Here is a 23,107-nt window from a genome sequence, read left to right as displayed (position 1 = left end):
ATGTGCCCTTTACTCTTCCAGCAGCTGAGAGTGCCAGGTGGCACTGCTATACCCGAAACAGTCCCGATCCACCTTGGCTCAGGCGGAATCCCTCGTCTTGCCCCGTGGCGCGGACCTGGATCATAAACCACAGATCACAGACACTTACAGGCCAGCGTCAGCGAAGAAGGTGATAGTGACATTCGTGGCAATGACATCGTCTTCTAAAATGAGCTCAAATTCGTTGTATAAACTGGCTGGATTGGTGATGTTCACCTGAGGTGAAGAAGCAGCGAAAGTCAATCCTTACACATCCTTTCTCATTTTCTCCTCTGATAACAACCCACTAGGTAACCACTGTCTCCACTCCACCTTGGCAACTCTCCACTCATCTCATTTCCCCATCAACCTGAAGCCATGGGCAATTAGGCATAAATCCAGCCTCCGGACAGACGCTGCTCCCGACTTAGCTGATTGTGCCATGTTTCTGTCAGTTCTAGTCTCCAGCACCAATTCACAGGCTCAGCCCCGTCTCCCACCCTTGAAGCTCCCCCCGCCCACCCCGCAGGCCGACTCACCTTTCCTCCTGTTTTGTCAGCCAGCTGTCCCAGCTCGGGTAACCTGCAATCTGTGCCCTTGATTGTCAACACCGAGATGATCACCCTGCAAAGAAAGGTCCAGGTGGATCGTGAGACATTGCTTCCTCGCTCTAGTGTTCAAACAGGGCCTGCTTTTGGGGGGTGGGGGGGGTGGTTGTGAGGAATTTAGAGATCTCGGTGGCGGGGGGGGTAGGTAGGGGTAGTGGAGAGCTAGCTGCTCATTCTTTCCACAAAAGGAGCACAGGTCAAAGGTCAACACCCCAGGTCTTGGCTCTGCACAGAAGGTGCCCAACCTTTGCCCGCACGTTACCTCAGGTTGACTTTGATGTCACTCTGCTCAGCTGCTCCAATAACAAGCCAGTGGGGACCTGCTGACCGACTCCATCTCCCCAATCTCAACATTATGAATCTTTGTGTCTTCACCGTCATCATCCTCTCCAAGGTCATCAAACTCCAGCATTGAGCAATTGTGAGACGAGGGGATTCAGCTCCAGCTGGGATGGACTTAGACAGCGGAGAACCGCTACCTTGGAACTTTCTCTCCTTCACTTGACCCATTGCCCTGCCTAGGTGACACGCCCTCTGATCACCTTGGGGAGGCATGGTAGCATAGTGGTTAGCACAGCGCCTTACAGTGCAGGGTTCAAATCCCGCTGGTGCCTGTAAGGAGTTTGTACGCTCTCCCTGCGACCGTGTGGGTTTCCTCCGGGTGCTCTGGTTTCCTCCAACTATCCAAACACATACCGGTTGGTAGATTAATTGGTCATTGTAAACCGTCTCATGATTAGGCCAGGATTAAATCAGGAGGATTGTTGGGCAGCATGGCTGAAAGGGCCAGAAAGGCCTACTCCACACTGTATCTCAATAAAATAAATAACATTGGAAACAAAATCTGAAGTTCTGCACTGGGCACTTACCCCTGCTTCACTGCGTATTCAGCAAGGTGACTGTAGAACCGTTTGGAGCTTTGATAAATCAGATCTTCCTTAATATCCTCCAGGTTGCCCAGGATGGTGTTTGCTCGGCCGTCTGTACAGATTATAACCTCAAACCAAACAAACCATCTCACATCATTCAACGTTCACAGTAAAACCTCCTTAACACCCACCAGATCCCAAAAATCCAATAGAGCACAGAACAGTACGGCACAGGAACAGGCCTTTGGCCCACTATGTTGTGTCGAACCAAATAAGTTAGTAACAAAGAAAATCTGCAGATGCTGGATTTCCAACCAACACACTCTGCTGAGTTCCTGCGGGGGCGGGGGCGGGGGCGTGTGTGTGTGTGTGTGTGTGTGTGTGTGTGTGTGTGTCTCAAATAAATTGGTAATCAAATGGCCAACTAAATTAATCTCTTCTGCCCACACAATGTCCACATCCCTCAGGTTTCCTCACGCTAATGTACTGGCCTCTACCACCACCCCAGGCAGTGCATTCTAGGCACCCACCACTCTGTAAAAAAAAAAAAAAAAAATTGCCTCTCACATCTCCTTTAAAATTACCCCCCTTCACCTTAATTGCTTGCAGGCTTTCAGTTGGTTCTATTGCCCCCAGGTGTAGGACAGAAATAAAAGGTTTCTGGAGGCTGTTTTTGCCAGGTCATTGACTGCAATATTGCCCCGTCCCATCGTGACCGATTTGTGCCCAGGTCGTGATATCTGGCTGCCTTGTTGGGAAGGGGCTAGTCCCCCGTACCCTGACTCACTGGGAGATTGCAATAACACCAGAGTGCGACGCGCACACCATCCGGCCAATCCCGAAGACACAGCCTTGGCAGTCAAAGTGAAGGATAATCCAAAGAACTTTTACAGATATATTAAGAGCAAAAGGATTGTAAGGGATAAAATTGGTCCTCTTGAAGATCAGAATGGTCGGCTATGTGCGGAACCAAAGGAAATGGGGGAGATCTTAAATACAAACAACAGGAATTCTGCAGATGCTGGAAATTCAAGCAACATACATCAAAGTTGCTGGTGAACGCAGCAGGCCAAGCAGCATCTATAGGAAGAGGTGCAGTCGACGTTTCAGGCCGAGACCCTTCGTCAGGGTCTTGGCCTGAAACGTCGACTGCACCTCTTCCTATAGATGCTGCTTGGCCTGCTGCGTTCACCAGCAACTTTGATGTATGTTGCTTGAGATCTTAAATAGGTTTTTTGCATCTATATTTACTAAGGAAACTGGCATGAAGTCTATGGAATTAAGGGAAACAAGTAGTGAGATCATGGAAACTGTACACATTGAAAAGGAGGAGGTGCTTGCTGTCTTGAGGAAAATTAAAGTGGATAAGTTCCCGGGACCTGACAGGGTGTTCCCTCGGACCTTGAAGGAGACTAGTGCTGAAATTGCAGGGGCCCTGGCAGAAATATTTAAAATGTCGCTGTCTACAGGTGAGGTGCCAGAGGATTGGAGAGTGGCTCATGTTGTTCCGTTGTTTAAAAAAAGGATCGAAAAGTAATTCGGGAAATTATAGGCCGGTAAGTTTAACGTCGGTAGTAGGTAAGTTATTGGAGGGAGTACTAAGAGACAGAATCTACAAGCATTTGGATATACAGGGACTTATTAGGGAGAGTCAACATGGCTTTGTGCGTGGTAGGTCATGTTTGACCAATCTATTCGAGTTTTTCGAGGAGGTTACCAGGAAAGTGGATGAAGGGAAGGCAGTCTACATGGACTTCAGTAAAGCCTTTGACAAGGTCCCGCATGGGAGGTTAGTTAGGAAAATTCAGTCGCTAGGTATACATGGAGAGGTGGTAAATTGGATTAGACATTGGCTCAATGGAAGAAGCCAAAGAGTGGTAGAATAGAATTGCTTCTCCGAGTGGAGGCCTGTGACTAGTGGTGTGCCACAGGGATCAGTGCTGGGTCCATTGTTATTTGTCATCTATATCAATGATCTGGATGATAATGTGGTAAATTGGATCAGCAAATTTGCTGATGATACAAAGATTGGAGGTGTAGTAGACAGTGAGGAAGGTTTTCAGAGCCTGCAGAGGGACTTGGACCAGCTGGAAAAATGGGCTGAAAAATGGCAGATGGAGTTTAATACAGACAAGTGTGAGGTATTGCACGTTGGAAGGACAAACCAAGGTAGAACATACAGGGTTAATGGTAAGGCACTGAGGAGTGCAGTGGAACAGAGGGATCTGGGAATACAGATACAAAATTCCCCAAAAGTGGCGTCACAGGTAGATAGGGTCGTAAAGAGAGCTTTTGGTACATTGGCCTTTATTAATCAAAGTATTGAGTATAAGAGCTGGAATGTTATGATGAGGCATTGGTGAGGCCGAATCTGGAGTATTGTGTTCAGTTTTGGTCACCAAATTACAGGAAGGATATAAATAAGGTTGAAAGAGTGCAGAGAAGGTTTACAAGGATGTTGCCAGGACTTGAGAAACTCAGTTACAGAGAAAGGTTGAATAGGTTAGGACTTTATTCCCTGGAGCGTAGAAGAATGAGGGGAGATTTGACAGAAGTATATAAAATTATGATGGGTATAGATAGAGTGAATGCAAGCAGGCTTTTTCCACTGAGGCAAGGGGAGAAAAAAACCAGAGGACATGGGTTAAGGGTGAGGGGGAAAAGTTTAAAGGGAACATTAGCAGGGGCTTCTTCACACAGAGAGTGGTGGGAGTATGGAATGAGCTGCCAGACGAGGTGGTAAATGCGGGTTCTCTTTTAACATTTAAGAATAAATTGGACAGATACATGGATGGGAGGTGTATGGAGGGATATGGTCCGTGTGCAGGTCAGTGGGACTAGGCAGAAAATGGATCGGCACAGCCAAGAAGGGCTGAAGGGCCAGAAGGCCTGTTTCTGTGCTGTAGTTTCTCTATGGTTTCTATGATGCCGCGTGTTTCAAAGGAACACAGACTCCTTGCGGGTAGGCTGGTGAGTGAGCTTTGGTCGGGCGAACACCAGTTGGTGTTTCCAAACCTAGTTCTGGTTCATGAAGGCTGCATCCTCGCTGCAACCAAACCTTCTGCTTCAATATGGGCGTTGGTGACCGTTCCTGAGAAGCGTTGGCCGGAGAGGAGAACATGGAGACCTGCCCGAACGCCGAAGGGCACCCAGGAAGTGGCCTTCCTGCACGGGGCAGGAGACGCGGAAACACCGTGGGGAAGAGGTATCAAACCCGAGGTGGAAGCAGGACGAGGGGAATCTGACGAGGAGCAGCTGCAAAGGCTGGCTATGGTAAGAGCAAGTGAAGAGGTGCAGAATATAAAAGCAGGGAGATGAAGTTGGAAGCTTCCAGGGCTGTGGGCTGCCCCAGTGCTGGTTAACTGTCTCAGCTAAAGCTCCTGCTCTGCCAGCTTCACAAGGGCGTGGCTGGGAATTTCCCTTCTGCGTAGCCCAGCGTTGCACGTCAGGACCACACTCCTGTCAGCGAACGGAGGTGATAATGGGAGGGGAGAGGGTGGGGTAGAACAGTGCATCGAGGACCAGATCATGACATGATATTTATGCAGGAGAGCAAGGATAACCCCAGGGCGAAGGCCACATACACCTGGCAGGAAAGCTCCTGTCCTGACACAAATCTTTCACCAGGGAGGGATTTAGGAGTATCTCAGGGAGTGTGACACTAGCTGAGCCACAGAGGGGATGGTCATTATGGCGTTTAGCTCGGCAGGACTGTTACACTGGGGGAAGGTGGCGCCACCGAAAATCCATCGCAACCCAACTGACCTTTGAACCCGATTTCCGCGAGGCCATCGCTATGGATACGAGTGCAGCTGGGCCGAGTGCAGTGGAACCACATTCCTGCAATCTGCAGGTACAAGCAAAGAATTAAAATGAAGACGTCAACAAGTACAGCAGAGAAAGCTGCTTCCGTTGTTAAAATAAGGCAGAGTTCACTTTTCACAAACACCCCTTCGCTCTCCTTAGATACGGCTCACATACGCACTGACCCTCACTGGAAGATGACTCCCACACACACACTGACCCTCACTGGGGACGAGCCCCACACACTGACCCTCACTGGGGGACAGTCCCACACAAAAACTCACCCTCACTGGAGATGGTCCCACACAAAAACTCACCCTCACTGGAGACGGTCCCACACACACGCTGACCCTCACTGAGGGACGGTCCCACACACACTGACCCTCACTGGAAGATGACTCCCACACAAACACTGACCCTCACTGGGGGACGGTCCCACACAAACACTGACCCTCACTGGGGGACAGTCCCACACAAACACTGGCCCTTACTGGGGGACAGTCCCACCCACACACTGACCCTCACTGGGGTTGCCCCCCCCAAACACTGAAACTACTGCACTGGGGGAACAGGCCCCACACACATGCACTGACCTTCACTGGGGACGGGCACCACACACACACTGACCCTCACTGGGGGAACAGTCCTACACACACACTGACCCTCACTGGGGAACAGTCCTACACACACACTGACCCTCACTGGGGGACAGTCCTACACACACACTGACCCTCACTGGGGGACAGTCCTACACACACACACACACTGACCCTCAACTGGGGTACAGTCCCACACACACACTGACCCTCACTGGGGTTGCCCCCCCCAAACACTGAAACTACTGCACTGGGGGAACAGGCCCCACACACACACACTGACCTTCACTGGGGACGGGCACCACACACACACACTGACCCTCACTGGGGGACAGTCCTACACACACACACTGACCCTCACTGGGGGACAGTCCTACACACACACACACTGACCCTCACTGAGGGACAGTCCTACACACACACACTGACCCTCACTGAGGGACAGTCCTACACACACACACACTGACCTTCACTGGGGACGGGCACCACACACACACTGACCCTCACTGAGGGACAGTCCTACACACACACACTGACCCTCACTGGGGGACAGTCCTACACACACACACTGACCCTCACTGAGGGACAGTCCTACACACACACACTGACCCTCACTGGGGGACAGTCCCACACACACACTGACCCTCAACTGGGGTACAGTCCCACACACACACTGACCCTCAACTGGGGTACAGTCCCACGCACACACTGACCCTCACTGAGGGACAGTCCCACACACACACTGACCTTCACTGGGGGACAGTCCTACACACACACACTGACCCTCACTGAGGGACAGTCCTACACACACACACTGACCCTCACTGGGGGACAGTCCTACACACACACACTGACCCTCACTGGGGGACAGTCCTACACACACACACACTGACCTTCACTGGGGACGGGCACCACACACACACTGACCCTCACTGGGGGACAGTCCTACACACACACACTGACCCTCACTGAGGGACAGTCCTACACACACACACTGACCCTCACTGGGGGACAGTCCTACACACACACACTGACCCTCACTGAGGGACAGTCCTACACACACACACTGACCCTCACTGAGGGACAGTCCTACACACACACTGACCCTCACTGGGGGACAGTCCCACACACACACTGACCCTCAACTGGGGTACAGTCCCACGCACACACTGACCCTCACTGAGGGACAGTCCCACACACACACTGACCCTCACTGGGGGACAGTCCTACACACACACACTGACCCTCACTGGAGGATAGTCCCACACACACACTGACCCTCACTGGGGGACAGTCCTACACACACACACACACACACACACTGACCCTCACTGGGGGACAGTCCCACACACACACTGACCCTCACTGGGGGACAGTCCTACACACACACACACTGACCCTCAACTGGGGTACAGTCCCACACACACACTGACCCTCAACTGGGGTACAGTCCCACACACACACTGACCCTCACTGAGGGACAGTCCCACACACACACTGACCCTCACTGGGGGACAGTCCCACACACGCACCGACCCTCATTAGGGGCCGGGCCCCACACACACACAGACATACATCGGGGGTCAAGTCCCACAAACACAAACACACCTGAGGATGGATGGGTTGATCACACACGCACGGACACCTTCTCAGGGAGACAGGTCACTCACACTGAAGCACAGAAGGAACATGGTTGCAACAAACAAGAAAACAAGGGATATGAACCATCGCCATAGCTACGGACAATGTTATCTTCAACTCTTTAGGTGTGTTTCATTTAAACAACAGTAATAGACCATTGATTTGACATGCTAATCTCTGGAATACTGAAATAAGACCGATGCAAACCTGTGGGGAATGCGTCTACATGGGCTTTGATCAAAGGCTGATTGGAGAATCAAACCATGTTGGTGAAACATTTACTGAAGGCTGGTTGCGCCGCCTGGGGACAGTCAGTGTTGTTTTAAAGGGAAGACTGTTGCAGAGAGGACGGAGTCATTGGCTTGAGTTAGTCTGAAGGCCAGGAGTGACGATGAAAGAAACAACAGCAAGTCTACAGCTTAGGAGAGCAGAAAGGGGTTGGAGAGAGTGTGGACAGGGTGGTCAGCCAGGCTGGCGAAGAGCCAAGAGCACTGAATTGTTCTTCTGGAAGCTAATCACAGCAGTTATTCCCTGTGGATGCTGATTGGTGGGGAAATCCCCAGTCACATCCGTTCGTGTTAATAGTGGCCATAGCCGTCATTCTCACTTCCAGCGGGACACAGATCCAATTCCCAGGGATGACGGATACTCACAGCTGCACCCTGCGACGGAGAGCATCTCTGCTGTCCGAGATACACTGTGGCAGGGCCTCCTCGGCCCCCTTCGTCTTCAGGTACTCCTGATCGATTAATTCAAAGTCCTCCAGGGTCCGCGGAGTGCCCAGCCCGTCCCCATAGATTGTTACCTGAGAAACCGATCAAATTTAGAAGAGTTCGGTTATGGGGCTGAGATAATTTATTGGGGATCAAAGTAGTCTGTCAGACTTCACTGGGACGCGGTAGCTACCTGTACTCACATTCGTGGTGATCTGGGACAAACCAGTAACAAACTGGCTACTGTCACAGTATTGTGTGCAATTCCGGTCACCACACCACAGCAAAGGATGAGGTTAAACCACAGATGCTGCTGAAGAGATCCACAAAGAGGTTGCCCCGGACTGGAGGGTTAGAGTCATCAGCTAGAGATTGGACAGGCTGGGTCTACTTTCCCCGGAACAGAGGAGAATGAGAGATGACTTGATCGAGGTAGATAAAACTGTGAGAGGAGCAGATAAGGTCGATAGCCTGGGGCAGTTTCCTGTGATAGGCGTATCTAAAACAGGAAGGTATAGGTTTATGGCGAGGGGCAGAAGGTTTAAAGTGATTTGGGGACCGAGTTTCTCACACAGAGCAGATGTTACCTGGGGGGAGGTGCCCGAGAAGGTGATGGAGGAAGGGACAGCAATGTCACTTGAGAGGTATCGAGACAGGTGCTTGAAAGAGCAATGCATGGAGAGGCATGGAATTAATGCCGAGAGATAGGGTTAGTATAGAGAGGATGGGCCAAATGGCCCATTCCTATGCTGTACGACTCTGTGACAAACATATGAAGGGAGTGGTCTGAAGATACAAGAGGACCTCCAGGATCCTGGGGCCCTTGGAATGGATGGATCTACAGATCCTGCACCGGAGAGCAGACGTCATGCTGGGAAACTCTGGTGGGGTCATCTGAGCCCTGGACTCCACACGACAAGGAGGCTGGTAATATCGAGACTTGTGCATTATGATCTACAGGCTCGGAATACATCTGGAGAAAATACACGCAAGGAAGTCTGCAGATGCTGGAAATCTAAAGCAACACGCACACAAAATGCTGCAGGAACTCAGCAGGCCAGGCAGCATCTATGAAAATGAATAAACAGTCAACGTTTCAGGCTGAGACCCTTCTTCAGGACTGAGAAGGAAGGGGGAAGATGCCAGAATAAAATGGTGATGGGGGGGGAGGGGAGCGAAAGAGGCCAGTTGGAAGGTGTTAGGTGAAGCCAGGTCGGTGGTAAAGTCAAGGGAAATAGGAATGTGATAGGAGGGAAGAGTGGCCCATAGGAGAAAGGGAAGGAGGAGACCCAGGGGAAAGTAATAGGCAGGTGAGAAGAGGTAAAAGTCAGAGTAGGGAATAGAGGAACAGTGATGGGGAGTAGAGAAATTTTTTTTATTGGAAGGAGAAATCGATATTCATGCCATCAGGTTGGAGGCTACCCAGACAGAATATACAAGGTGTTGCTCCTCTACCCCGGGGGGGGGGCCCTCATCTTGGCACCTGAGTAGGAACCGGGAGGAGGGAGCAGACAGGGTTAGTGAGGGATTTCTGGAGTGCACGATTGAGACAGGGTAAGGCACCCGTGGTGCAGCATTAAAGTCAGGAAGGCAGCACAACCTGTTTGGGTGGACAGGGAAAGGACAGTGATGTCCCATTGCGCTGGGCAGCGGCTGGGATGTTAGGGGGACGGGTGGAAACGCACGGTTAATGATGGAAGCGCTGGAACAGAGAATCACAAGGAGGACTGGTGGTAAGCTTGGAGGACGGAGGGAAGTTGGTGGATTTACAGCAGATGGGCGTTGAGAGGAAGCAGAAAAATTTACAGGACCAAGGCAAAATCATTCAAGGCTGAGCCAGAGCATCTGCTTCCTCGTTGTACGACTCTGTAGGACTCAGTGAAGCTGACTGAACGACTTCTCAGAGAAGCCCTTGCAGCACAGTGACTGGCGTCCCTCTCAACTCAGTCAGAGAAACTAGTAGAAACAGCTTTAGCCAGCAAATCGACTTCAACGTCAATCTTGCACTCAATGTCAGTAAGACCAAAGATTTGATTGTGGATTTCAGAAGGGGCAAGGCGAGACAGCAATCACCTCATCGAGAACTAGAAGTGGAAAGGGTGAGCAGTTTCAAGTTTATGAGTGTCAACATCTCTGAGGGTCTATCCTGGGTCCAACGTATCTATGCAGTTACAAAGAAGACATGACAGCGACTGTTTCATTGGGAATTTGAGGAAATTTGGGATGTCACCAAAGACACTCGCAAATTTCTACAGAAGTACTGTGGAGAGCATTCTGACTGGCTGCATCACTGTCTGGTATTGGGGACGGGTTGGTGGGGGGGGCTACCGTACAGGATTGAAATAAGCTGCAGAAAGTTGTGAACTCAGTCAGCTCCATCATGGGCACCAGCCTCCCCAGCATCCAGCACATCGTCAAGGTGCGATGCCTCAAAAAGGTGGCGTCCATCACTAAGGATCCCCACCACCCAGGACATGCCCTCTTCTCGTTGCTACCATCAGGAAGGAGGTACAGGAGCCTGAAGGCACACACGCAGTGATTCAGAACAGCTTCTTCCCCTCTGCCATCTGATTTCTGAGTGGACATTGAACCCATGAACAAAACCTCACTACTTTTTTTATTTTCCTCCCTTTTCGCACTACTAATTTAACTTTTTTTAATATACTGTAATTTACAGTTTATTATGCTTTGCAATTTACTGCTGCCACACAACAAATTTCACGACATATGCCAGTGGTATTAAATCTGATTCTGATCAAGAAAACACGGGATTTGCTGCCAGGGGACAGTTTGGTTCTGGGAAAGGTAATGGGGAACGAAGGGAGAGGAAGCACCCAGGACCCAGGACATGCCCTTTTCTCACTGTTACCATCAGGTAGGAGATACAGAAGCCTGAAGGCACACACTCAGTGATTCAGGAACAGCTTCTTCCCCTCTGCCACCCGATTCCTAAATAGACATTAAATCCTTGGACACTATCTCACATTGTTTTTTTTAAATATACAGTATTTCTGTTTTTGCACGTTTAAAAAAAATCTATTCAATATATGTAATTGGTTTACTTATTCATTTATTATTATTATTTTATTTATTTATTTTCTCTCTGTTAGATTATGTATTGCATTGAATTGCTGCTGCTAAGTTAACAAATTTCACGTCACATGCCGGTGATATTAAACCTGATTCTGATTCTGAGGTGTGTAGAACGGGAGGGTGAGAGGACCCAGTGGTGTCTTTCTGTGCAGGGAATTCAAATGATACATTTAAAGCCGCATTAGGACACCACTGGATGGAAAAGCATATGTCACCCATGTTCAGGTTTGCATCTACTGTATGACTGATTCAAATTAAGAGCAGCAGGACTGAGGGTGAAGAGTTCAGAGACTTTATTCCAGGAAACAATGGAAACATTAGTTCTGGCTCTGCTGAACCACAAACACCTGAGGGGAACAGAAATGGCTTGGTTTCAGATTCGTGTGCCCCACCTCCAGCCCTGCGGTGAATCACTCTGCCTGAAACACAGACTCATACGGAGGTTATATTTGGTCCTGCACTACACATGGCTAAAATCTGGCCTTAGGCCCTAGAGCCTCCACCCCAAATCTTGCTGCCCTCCCCTTTACACAAGGTCATTTCTATTCTGCCAGTTTGGGTGTACCCCAAAGAGGGGTAGCATCTCCGGTTTGCACATGACACCACTTCAACAGGCGGGATAAACCAGGTGAGGGTGGCTGGAGGCATCATGCCCCGATGAGAGAGGGACATGCCTGTCGTAGCATGCGAAGTTAGCTCTGGCGGACTGGGCGGATGGGATCGGCAAAGGTTAGGACGGTGGTAACGCAACGCTGTGTGGGAGTGAAGGGCTCGACGAGGCACAGAAGCCGTCACGGTCATTCACTGCAACTAATGAAAACCCTTGTTTGTGATGCTTATTCGTACTACTGGACCCGGACTTCCAATGTCGAGGAGTGCAACGGCTTTCCCACTTTAAAAACTCTCCCACACAGGTTTCTCATCATCATCGGACACGATGGACAACCACCACCATTCTACCAAACACAGTGTGGGTTTGAATGGTGTCAGAGCCCCGCCTGTGTGGTTTGATCATAAGGACAGTTCAAGAACTTCCCTTCAGCAAAAGCTGGGTGGGTTTGCAGTTTCTGATTAAAGCCTTGGATGTGGTCAACGTGAAGATCTGCGGTTCCTTTTATGCAAATTGGACCAGAAAAGAAAGCTCACAATCCAGCAACCCTTCCAGTGCACCCATGTGTCTCATTTGTCCCTTGCCTGAAGGAACAAGCAGTCAGTTGCAGAAACTCAGCGGGTCAGGACGCAGCCGAGGGGGAAGGAACTGTCGATGTTTTGGGCCGAGGCCCTGCATCAGGACTGAGAGTGAAGAGGGAAGGTAGTCAGTGTAAAGAAGAGAGGGACGGGGTGGGGCTGGGGATAATCGGTGATTGGTGGACGGAGGACCGGTTATAGATGACGGCCAGATGGAGTCATGTGGGCGAGTGGGAGAGGTGGAGCTGGGAGTCAGAGGTGGGTGGGTGAGAGGTGGAGGCAGGTGGAGCTGGGTGAGGGGAAAGGAGGGTCTAAGGTGGAGACAGATGCAGGTGGGTGATAGGTGAGGACACAAAGGCTCCCAGTGCTGGAATCTGGTAACTGAGGGAGCTGATAGTCGGAACCCCAGGGGAAAGACAAAGGGCAGGTGGAACTGGCTGTGGGAGGGGAGATGAGGGCGAAGTGTGTGGGTTGGAGGTGGATGAAACCAGGAGGAGAGAGGGGTGAAATTGGGCAGATAGAGGGGGGAAGCTGGTGGGGTGTACGAGGAACTGGACAAAAATGGGATGACTAGAGCAGGATCAGAAGCTGGGGAGACAGTGCAGGCAAGCACTGCCTAAATCGAAGAACTCAATCTTTATCCTATTGGGCTGTGCACCATCCAGGCAGAATACGAGGTATTGTCCCTCCACTTTGGCATGATTCTTACCTGGTGGTGGATAAGGTCAAGGATGGACAGCTGGGTGTGGAAGCAGGAAGGTGAGATGATATGGCATATAACTGGGAGCTTGGGATGGGGGTCACAGACTGAGTGTAGCTGCTCTCTCGTTGTCCAGTCTTTGTTTGGTGTCACTGATGTAGGGGAAGCCACATCAGGAACACCAAAGGCAGTAGATTAGGTTAGAGATGATACACATGAACCTTTGCTTCACTTGGAAGGGCTGTTCAGATCCCTGGATGGTGGCGAGGGAGGAGATATAGAGACAGGTATTACATCTCTGATGGTTGGAGGGTCAGGGAGGCGTGGGTGGGTAGGGATGAGGGGAGCAGGGAGTCACAGAGAGAGTGATCCCTGCAGACTGGAGATAGGTGGTTGGCGGTGGACTGTTGCTGAAGCTGACAGACAGGATGAAGGATGATGAGCTGGGTGTGGAGGCTCGTTGGGTGGAAGGTGAGGACCAGGGGAATCTGAAGGGACAGCAGAAGTCTGGGAAATGGAGAAATGTGAGAGAGAGAGAGAGCTCTAACAACATTGGGAGAGGGTACCGAGAGAAGGACTCTAATGCAGGGTCTCAACACAAATGGTGCTCATTCCGTTGAGTTCCAACAGCAGACTCTCTACGTTCCAGGTTCCAGAGTCTGCACTTGTGTCTCCATCACTGACACGATGATTGATCTTCAGTGACTCTGGTCGAAGGCCACTGGAAACTTTGCTCAGTTATGGAACGCACCCTGGTTAACCTCAGACAAGACAGCCCCAAACACCTCAGCTGTTTAAGCCCACCTATGACCTCAGTGAGTCGCAGACCACAGCTCCCAGCAGTGCTGTGCAGATACGATCTAGAAGCAAGTCATCTTCCTGGACTGCAGCATCATCAGCGTGGGTGGGCATGTGGCACAGCTGCCTGACCAGACATAAGACCCCTGTCACAGCCTGTGAGGGCTTGAAATGTTCTCTCTCTGAACACACAGGCTTCCCCAGACATCCCTCTAACGTTCCAAAACCATGCCGGCTTGCAGGGTCATCGGCTGCGATTAAGGAAGCCCACTATGGGTGGCTGGGAGGGGAAGCAGCAGAGAATTGGTGGGCTGGTGTGAGAGAAGCATTTACAGTGGGGCGAAGTAACGTAGCTTCTGGGAGAACCAGCAGACTCGGTGCATAACCACTTCTTCCTACGTCAAAGGGAAGTGTGAAGCACAGAGCAAAGTTCAACAGGCTGACTGGCTCCAAGAGAGTAAAGCCTTTGTCCACGTGAGCAGGAGCCCTCAAAGAACCCAGCACTTGTTCCCACAACCCCGCGGTCAAGAAGCAAGGGAGCAACGGTCAACGACTGCACAGGAGACGTGTCTCCCAACAGACGTTACGGGGAGGTATCTGGGCAGCTCACTCCTCTTTACCTACCTCATTGTTGAAAGTAACCAAAGCAACTCTTGTCCTGGGTGACGTTTCAAACAGATAGTCGAGTGACTGGTTCACTGCCTCTTGGACAGCCTGCAACAGAGCACAGCACCACCCCAGACCCAGTGAGATATGTTTAAAGTTCAAAGTACATTTATTATCAAAGTACTATATATTTCATTCATTTTCTTGTGGGCATTCACAGTAAAGCCAAAAAAACGTCAAAGACCTGAGCAGGTTGATTATCAGAAACACTACATTGCATGGGTGCTGGCAGGCAAATAACTTCAATAGTACAGCTGACCCAACTCCCCTTGTCATTAATACATCACCCTTCACGCCCTGATCGGTTGCTACCAAGATTACCAGATAAATGAATTATGACTATGAGGAAGGACGGGAGCTTCTTTTGAAGTGTTTTCTCCCTGAAGCATCAGATCTGTGCGGAGGGTACGGGCCAGTGGAGGGAACCTTTGCCACGGTAACCATTTACAGGTCGAGCTGGCATATGGCCGAGGCCCCGTATGTCTTGACCACCTGGCCTGGGTTAATTCCCGCATTCCTGCTCAAGGCATTCCGCAATGGCTAGGTCCTCACTGTGGGCACAACCTCTTGTTCACAAAAAAAAGTAAAAACTTCAATATTATTTTGGTAATTTAAAAAAAACACAAAAAGACTGATGACTTTGGGATTTGTTCCACACATTTAACTTCCCTCTAGTTTTACTAGTTCCCTTAGAAGTTTTTCCACAATTGAAAGTTTGTTTCCTGACTCTTACTTTCAATTACCTGCAAATACTGACTTTCTCCCACCCTGAACATTTATTTTCCCACCCAGACACTCACTGCTCCAGGAGGCAGGTGTCAGACCATTGAAAAGGTACGAGGTAGAATTCAGCCATCAGCCCCTCTCCCCACTTAGTGAGATCATGGCTGGCCTTGATCTGTAGTTCCACCTCCTTGAACAAACTCAAATACATCAACCCACTTAAAGTGCTACAACCCTGTTAAACTCGGTCTCCAGCTTCTCACGGACGGAGTACCTTGGGTAGAGAACACTACTACCCATGGCTGAAGAGCGAGTGAGCTCTTGTTTTGTTCTATATCCAGACTGCAGACACTTTGGTGTTCACCAATGCGACCAATTATCAGAGCATAGTGAAAGCACCGGCTCCCGAATATCCCATCAATAGATGCATTGGGCAGGTGGACAAGAAGGGTCAGCATGGACAGAATGAGCTGAAGGGCCTGTTTCAGTGCTGTACGATACTGTGACTGAGGACAAGGGCCGCAGCATGGCCCACCAAGCTGACATTTCTGGCTGGTAGCTTCATACCTGTAACCTGGATATGTAGAGGGATTTGTTGTTGCTCTTTCCAGTCACCTGCTGCAAAAAAAAAAGTTAGGATCATTAAAACTTTCCTTGAGGCAGAGTTAAAACCTTCCCAGAACAAAGTAAGACACAAAATAATTCAGATCCAGCATGCATCGCATCACATCTCCACAGGTGGTACCTGGGATGGGGGCAGTACAGACAGGGTTAGCCTTAATGTGCAGTCAGACCTACTGGTGATGTTCTGGTGTAGGAGTATGGATGTCATTGCACTGTCCTGCAGGGAGAGCTGGGGAAACCCCTCATCCACAGAGTCACGTCTTTGCCACGGGGGCATTCTCTACCAGAAGAGTGGTCTCCATCCTGGAAAGACAAGTGTGGCGGTCACACATGTCTATACAAAACCCTTGCCAACAGCTTATTTGCTACAAATGCAAAGCCTTAACTAGATGGCATAAGCCCTGGCTGAAGATCAGAATAACAGGCAAATTGGTCCACTGTGTCGGTCTGAACTTTCCAAAGGAATTGGTTAGGTACTTGATGGAAAATAATTTGCAGGGATGTGGTAAAAGAGCATGGGAATGAGCTCATTCTAGAGAGGGTCAGCACAGACAAGTTGGGCACAATAGCCTCTATTAAGTATTAACATTCAGCGGCTGTTTTCACCGCTCAACTTATAGCTTGGCTTTAAAACAAGGATCTTCCTCACGTTCCACCAGCCCACCACATCAAATCTTTCCCCATCATTTAAAACAGTCTTCACACAATCTCCCTCTAAGCCAGGAGTCCCCAGCCTTTCATTAATCCATGAACCAATACCATTAAGCAGCTCCTGCTCTAAACCCGCTCAATCTTGGGCAGTGAAACCTCTTCCCAACCTCCATTCTAGGCATAACCTTGTAGCTGAACTCTTTGATCACCACAGGACTGGAGGGCTTGAATTGCAAGAAGACACTAGATCAGCTGGGGTTGTTTTCCCTGGAGTGAAGAATGCTGAGGGCTGACTTTATGGAGGTTTACAAAATCATGAAGGGCATAGATAAGATGAAGAAGCACAGCCTTTTTCCCCAGGGTTTAAAGTGAAAGGGGAGAGATTTATAGGGGACCCAAGTGACAATTTATTCCACACAGAGGGTGATGGAGGTATGGGATGAGCTGCCAGAGGAAATGCAGAGAGGTGTACAATTACAACAGTTCAAAGACATTTACACAGGTTCATGGGTTGAGAAGGTCCCAGAGGGATATGGAACAAACACAGACGCATGGAATTAAGCACCTTGGGCTGCATGGATGAGTTGGGCTGAACGGCCTGCTTCCACGCTGCGTTACTTTCCGAATGCGTGACCCACGCGCGGCTTGTCAACGACCTGCGGCACCGGGAGAAAGTGCGGTCTCCCTTCGTCAAAGTCCCCTTACCTCGAACGTCACACTCATACTGCCAGAGATGTCCACGCAGAACACAACCACCGGATCATCGCTATCCGTGGAGATCACCGGGTCTGGGATGTGAATATACAGCTGGTCATCGCTGCACGTGTCTTTGCTAAACCGATAATCCATGACATTGCTATGGTTGCAGAATTCACATTTCCATATCTGAGGGCAAATGGAAGAATCCACGTTAGCGGATACTGAAGGTATGTGACTTCCAAAATGCCTGGGACAAATAAAGCAAGGTTAGCCATTAAAACCCTAGAAGCAATACTTTGGTCCCCAATATTCCTGCCCCATGGCCCTCCCACAGCTCCTCAGCTGATGCATTTACTTACTATTTGCATACTGACGATGGCTGTGCTCAAGCAGTCCAGTGTTCAACAACTTTCTCCAGATGGAGAGGCGATGGCAGGGTGGCCTGACAGAGGGGTTTAAAATGTTAGAAGGGTTTCATCTAAAGAAACCAATTCCTTCAGAGCAACACCAGCCAAATGCTGGGGGAGATCTGCAAGTCAGGTGGCGTCTACAGAGAGGAATAGACAGTCCGCGTTTTGGGCTAAGACCCTTCATCAGGACTGGAAAGGAAGAGGGACAAAGCCAGAATAAAGGATGGAGTACAAACTGGCAGGTGACAGGTGAGACCAGGTGAGGAGGCAGATGGGTGGGTGATGGAGGGGGAATGAAGAAAGAAGCTGGGAGGTGATGGGTGGAAGAGGTAAAGGACTGAAGGAGGAATCTGATAGGAGAGGACGGGGGACCATAGGAGAAAGGAAGAAGGGGCAACAGAGGAAGGTGAGGGGCAGGTGAAGAGAAGGAGCAACAGGGGAACCAGAATGGGGAATGGTAAAAGGGAGAAGGGGAGGCACTCCCTTGTCCATTGTTCTCCCTCCTGGTACTTATCCTGCAAATGTGCCATGTGCTACACCTGCCCCTACACCTCCTCTCTCGCCACTGGGCCCCAAACAGTCCTTCCAGGTGAGGTGACACTTCACCCATGAGTCTGTCAGGGTCATCTATCATGCTCCCGATGCAGCCCCCTCTACATCAGTGAGATCCAACGCAGACTGGGTCCATTCTGTCTGCTACTAAAGGCACTTGTGTGGCCCTTAGATGCCACATCGAGCTTACAGTGAGCAGTTTTTAAATAGAGTCAGTTGCATGAGTTTGCGTTCAAGAAAACTTTTTTTTTTGGCCACTGATAGTTGGTGAGAAATTAGCAGCAAGATAATTCAAATTGTTTTGCTTGCTGCAGCTTCAAGCATTCAGGCTTGGAGATGCCAAAAACGGCCGTGAGTGGAAAAGGAACAATTTCACTACTTCTACAAGTTAGGAACTACGAAGAATTTGAAGGTATCGACAATTATCTTGAATGTTACAATGAAAATGAAGATTTGGAAGATGTAATCGTTGATAGCCTTGTACGAAGGCAGTCCATTATCAACACTCGGTGGCTGTGTTGACTTTGTTCATTGTGTACACTGCATGAATTCCTCGATTGATAACTATTAAATAGTTTTATAGTAGTCTATAAAACTCATGGTAGTGTTCTAATTTTTTCGGTATTTCATTAAAATGCATAATTTGTTACTCAGTTTGTCTTTTTTATACCTTTTTTTAAAAAAACTATTTCCATGAAACTTCGGCTAATTGGGCCAAAATGTACTGGTCCTGATGTGTCCCAATTAATCAGAATCTACTGTAGTAGTTAAATGCCTAACTAATTCGTTATGCCTATGCAAAATCCACATCCCTCCATTCTCTGCACATGCATGTGTCTATCTCAGAGCCTCTTAAACAGCTCTATCATATATACCTCCACAAAACACCCCTGGTAGTGCATTCCAGGCACCTACCACTCGGTGTAAAAAAAAACTTGCCCCAAACATTTCCTTAAATTTACCTCTCTCACCCTAAAAGCTTGTTTTCTAGTATTATACAGTTTGATCCTGGGTAAAAGATACAGCTTTTGCCTCTGTCTGTGTGTCTCACAATCTTATAGACGTCTATCAGTTGTCCCTTCAGCGTCCAACACTCCAGAGAAAACAACTCAGTTTCCTCTGGAATCTGGAAGTCAGTGGGCACACGCATCAACCCTCGCTGAGGGGCCAGTGGTGGAAAAGCTGAGCAGCGTCAAATCCTTGGGCGCCAAGCATCTCAGAGGATCAGTTTTGGGCCCAACACCTCAATGAAATCATGAAGAAGGCATGCCAATGATTATACTTCATTTGGAGTTTGAGGAAATTTGGTCTGTCACCAAAGACTCCAGCACGGTGGAGAGCATTCTGACTGGTTGCATCATGGCCTGGTATGGAAGGTCCAATGGAAGGGGTTGCAAGAGGCTGCAGAGGATTGTAGATCCAGCAGCTTCACCACGGGTGCAACCCTCCCGACCAGCAAGGACATCTCAAAGAAGAACATCACTGTCACTGCGGCCGGAGCTGGCATGTGAAGTAACCCCTCTGTCAATGTTGGCCATCATTGTGCTGGGCCAAGCTGCATCCTCTGCCTCTCCCCCCGCCCCACCATCAAACCCACAGGGGTGCCGCTGCCTCATGTCTCCAGAAACCCAGGCACGACCTGGCCCTCACAGGCCGTCTATGAGGAGTTTTGCACTGAAGAAAGCTGGTCTACCTGAACAGATGCTGGTGACCTTTTACCGCTGCACCACAGAGAGCAACTTAACATACTGCATCTCTGTGTGGTATCTCAGTTGTACAGCAGCTGATAAGAAAGCACTTCAGCAGGCCGTCTCTAGCGCACAGAAGATCATCAGGACACAGCTCCCAGCCCTGGAGGACACCTACAGCTCACGCTGCCTAAGGAAAGCTACAAGCATCTGTAAGGACAATACACACCCATGCAATCATCTGTTTGAACTTCTTCCATCTGGCGGACGTTATAAGATTTTCTATGCCCACACTTCTAGACTGAAAAATAGCTTTTTCCCCAGAGCTATAATTGCTCCGAACCAATCGATCAAGCATCATCCATAATTTGTTATATTGCTACTTTAATACTGGTTTTATGGATGTCATGCACCTGAGTTGTGCTTTTGTACTGCTGGACATTGCTTGTACTGGCTGGTTACTTGATTTTATTTATTGTTTATTTATTTTATTTATTTTTTATAGCATTGAGTATGAGAGTTGCAAACTCATTTTCGCTGTATTGGTGCATGACAACTGTACTATGCAATGACAGTAAAGATATTTCAATTTCAACTTCTCCCGATGAAGGCCACTTCGGTTTCCTCCAAGGTCCCACAGACACGCGGGTTGGTGGGTTAATGGCCCATCGTGAGCTATCCCGAGTACGTGCATGTGATGGGGGTTGGGGATGCAGGGTGGAGGTTTGGGGTGCTGACGGGTGCGTGAGAGGGTTACGTCACAAGAAACACACAGGGAGTGGGCCGACGGCTGCACGTAGGGCACGCCAACGAGAAGCTACTCACCGTGGCGTGGTGCTCCTGTAGGCTGCTGCAAGAGGACGTGGCAGCTGAGCAGTTCAGGCAGTAGGTCGGAGATCCCTGCTGTCCTTTCACTGTAGACCAAGGCACCAAGTTAGAACATGACTGAGGTGTGACAGCCCACATCACACACTCACCTCCGCAGCCTTTACCCAGGGTAATGGCAGATCTATGGCCTGCCTCAATATAACCCCATACCGACAGTGTCCGTTCAAACACCCGCCCCGCACCAAGACTGTCCCTTCAAACCCCCCCCACACACCGTCCCCTCAAACCCCCCCACACACACACACACCGTCCCCTCAAACCCCCCCCACACACACTGTCTCCTCAAAGCCCCCACACACACACCGTCCCCTTAAACTCCCCCACACACACACCGTCCCCTCAAACTCCCCCACACACACACTGTCCCCTCAAACCCCCCCACACACACTGTCTCCTCAAACCCCCCCACAGACAGACCGTCCCCTCAAACCCCCTCCCCCACACACACCGTCCCCTCAAACTCACCCCACACACACACCTTCCCCTCAAACCCGCCCCCACACACACCGTCCCCTTCAACTCCCCCACACAGACCGTCCCCTCAAACCCCCCACACACTGTTCCCTCAAACCTCCCCACAAACTGTTCCCTCAAACCCCCCCCACACACACACCGTCCCCTCAAACCCCCCCACACACACACCGTCCCCTCAAACCCCCCCCACACACATTGTCTCCTCAAACCCCCCCACACACACCATCCCCACAAACTCCCACACACACACCGTCCCCACACACAGACCGTCCCCTCAAACCCCCCCACACACACCTTCCCCTCAAACCCCCCAACACACCGTCCCCTCAAATCCCCCAAACACCGTCCCCTCAAACCCCCCCCACACACATCGTCCCCTCAACTCCCCCCACACACACACCGTCCCCTCAAACCCCCCCACACACACACACCGTCCCCTCAAACCCCCCCACACACACTGTCTCCTCAAACCCCCCCGCACACACCGTCCCCACAAACTCCCCCACAAACTGTCCCCTCAAACCCCCACACACACACACCGTCCCCTCAAACCACCCCCCACACACATACTGTCCCCTCAAACCCCCCCACACATACACCGTCCCCTCAAACCACCCCCCCCACACACACCTTCCCCTCAAACCACCCCCCACACACACTGTCCCCTCAACCCCCCCCACACACCGTCCCCTCAAACCACCCCCCACACACATACTGTCCCCTCAAACCCCCCCACACATACACCGTCCCCTCAAACCACCCCCCCCCACACACACCTTCCCCTCAAACCCCCCACACACACACTGTCCCCTCAAACCCCCCCCCCACACACACACCGTCCCCTGAAACTCTGCAGTACCTGTGGAAAGAGGTGGACAATTAACGTTTCAGGTCAATGATCTTTCATCCTGATGACATTTCTGTGAGTTCACAGGTGGTTGAAGTGAGAGAAGGGGTTTCCCGTGGCAGCGGGTGGGGTGGGAAATGGAGGAGTTGAGCAGTTGCCCCGTCAACAGGCCCCTAAAACCCCATAGCAGAGAGCGATGATCAGCTGTGGAATCAGCAAAGCTTACCATCCTTGATGTCGACCAGTTTTCCCAAATTCACCAGCACCACATTGGTATTCTCAGTTAACTCCTGGGCTTTGGGAGTCAGAGCTGCTGTGGAAAACACAAGGGAAAGTTAACACGAGGAAATCTGCAGATTCTGGCAATTCAAGCAATACACACAAAGACTGCTGGGGAACGCAGCAGGCCAAGCAGCATCTATAGGAAGAGGTACAGTCGACGTTTCGGGCCAGCATTTTTTGTGTGTGTTACAAGGGAAAGTTAGATCACTGCCTCCAGGCAAAGGAGTCCTGGAGAACAAGTAAACAATTAGCATTTGATCTGACTGGTATAATGGAATGATCTGACTGGGAACTCTCAGTTCTTAAATGAAGCCGCAGAGGGTTCAGGGTGACAAGATTGCTGGGCAGGTGGTATTTGATACACATGAAGATAGTTGGCAATATTGGCGATGAGGGAATGATGGGGACCAGTGGTGTTTGGGTGGGAGATTGAGTTCAAATGTGTTAGGTCAACTAAACACAGGATATGTTGAAACCCAAGGCAGCTTCTGTGGAGATAGTAACTGAGTTACTGTTCCGACGGCCAGAAGAGACTTTTAACAATGTTCCTCCCTCTGCGGATGCTGCCCGACCCG

At 50.2% G+C, this 23,107-nt stretch overlaps 1 protein-coding gene across 4 annotated transcripts in view; it reads right to left on the bottom strand.

The window, feature by feature from the left end:
* Positions 1-23,107, bottom strand: part of LOC134354362 (circularly permutated Ras protein 1-like) — a 76,097-nt gene that overhangs the window by 19,598 nt on the left and 33,392 nt on the right. For 3 of the 4 annotated variants that reach the window (XM_063063312.1, XM_063063313.1, XM_063063314.1), the window contains exons 5-14: positions 22,477-22,563; positions 20,867-20,955; positions 17,398-17,577; positions 15,985-16,035; positions 14,653-14,742; positions 8,190-8,341; positions 5,261-5,342; positions 1,496-1,623; positions 558-642; positions 149-255 (exon numbers count right to left, since the gene is read on the bottom strand). In XM_063063312.1, the coding sequence (XP_062919382.1) occupies positions 149-255; positions 558-642; positions 1,496-1,623; positions 5,261-5,342; positions 8,190-8,341; positions 14,653-14,742; positions 15,985-16,035; positions 17,398-17,577; positions 20,867-20,955; positions 22,477-22,563 (1,051 nt within the window). The remainder of the gene's footprint in view (positions 1-148; positions 256-557; positions 643-1,495; positions 1,624-5,260; positions 5,343-8,189; positions 8,342-14,652; positions 14,743-15,984; positions 16,036-17,397; positions 17,578-20,866; positions 20,956-22,476; positions 22,564-23,107) is intronic. The other variant, XM_063063315.1, reaches the window with a different exon arrangement.

The sequence above is a fragment of the Mobula hypostoma genome, chromosome 11, assembly GCF_963921235.1.
Source record: "Mobula hypostoma chromosome 11, sMobHyp1.1, whole genome shotgun sequence".
NCBI classification, from domain to species: Eukaryota; Metazoa; Chordata; class Chondrichthyes; order Myliobatiformes; family Myliobatidae; genus Mobula; species Mobula hypostoma.
This window is presented reverse-complemented; position numbering and strand designations above follow the sequence as displayed.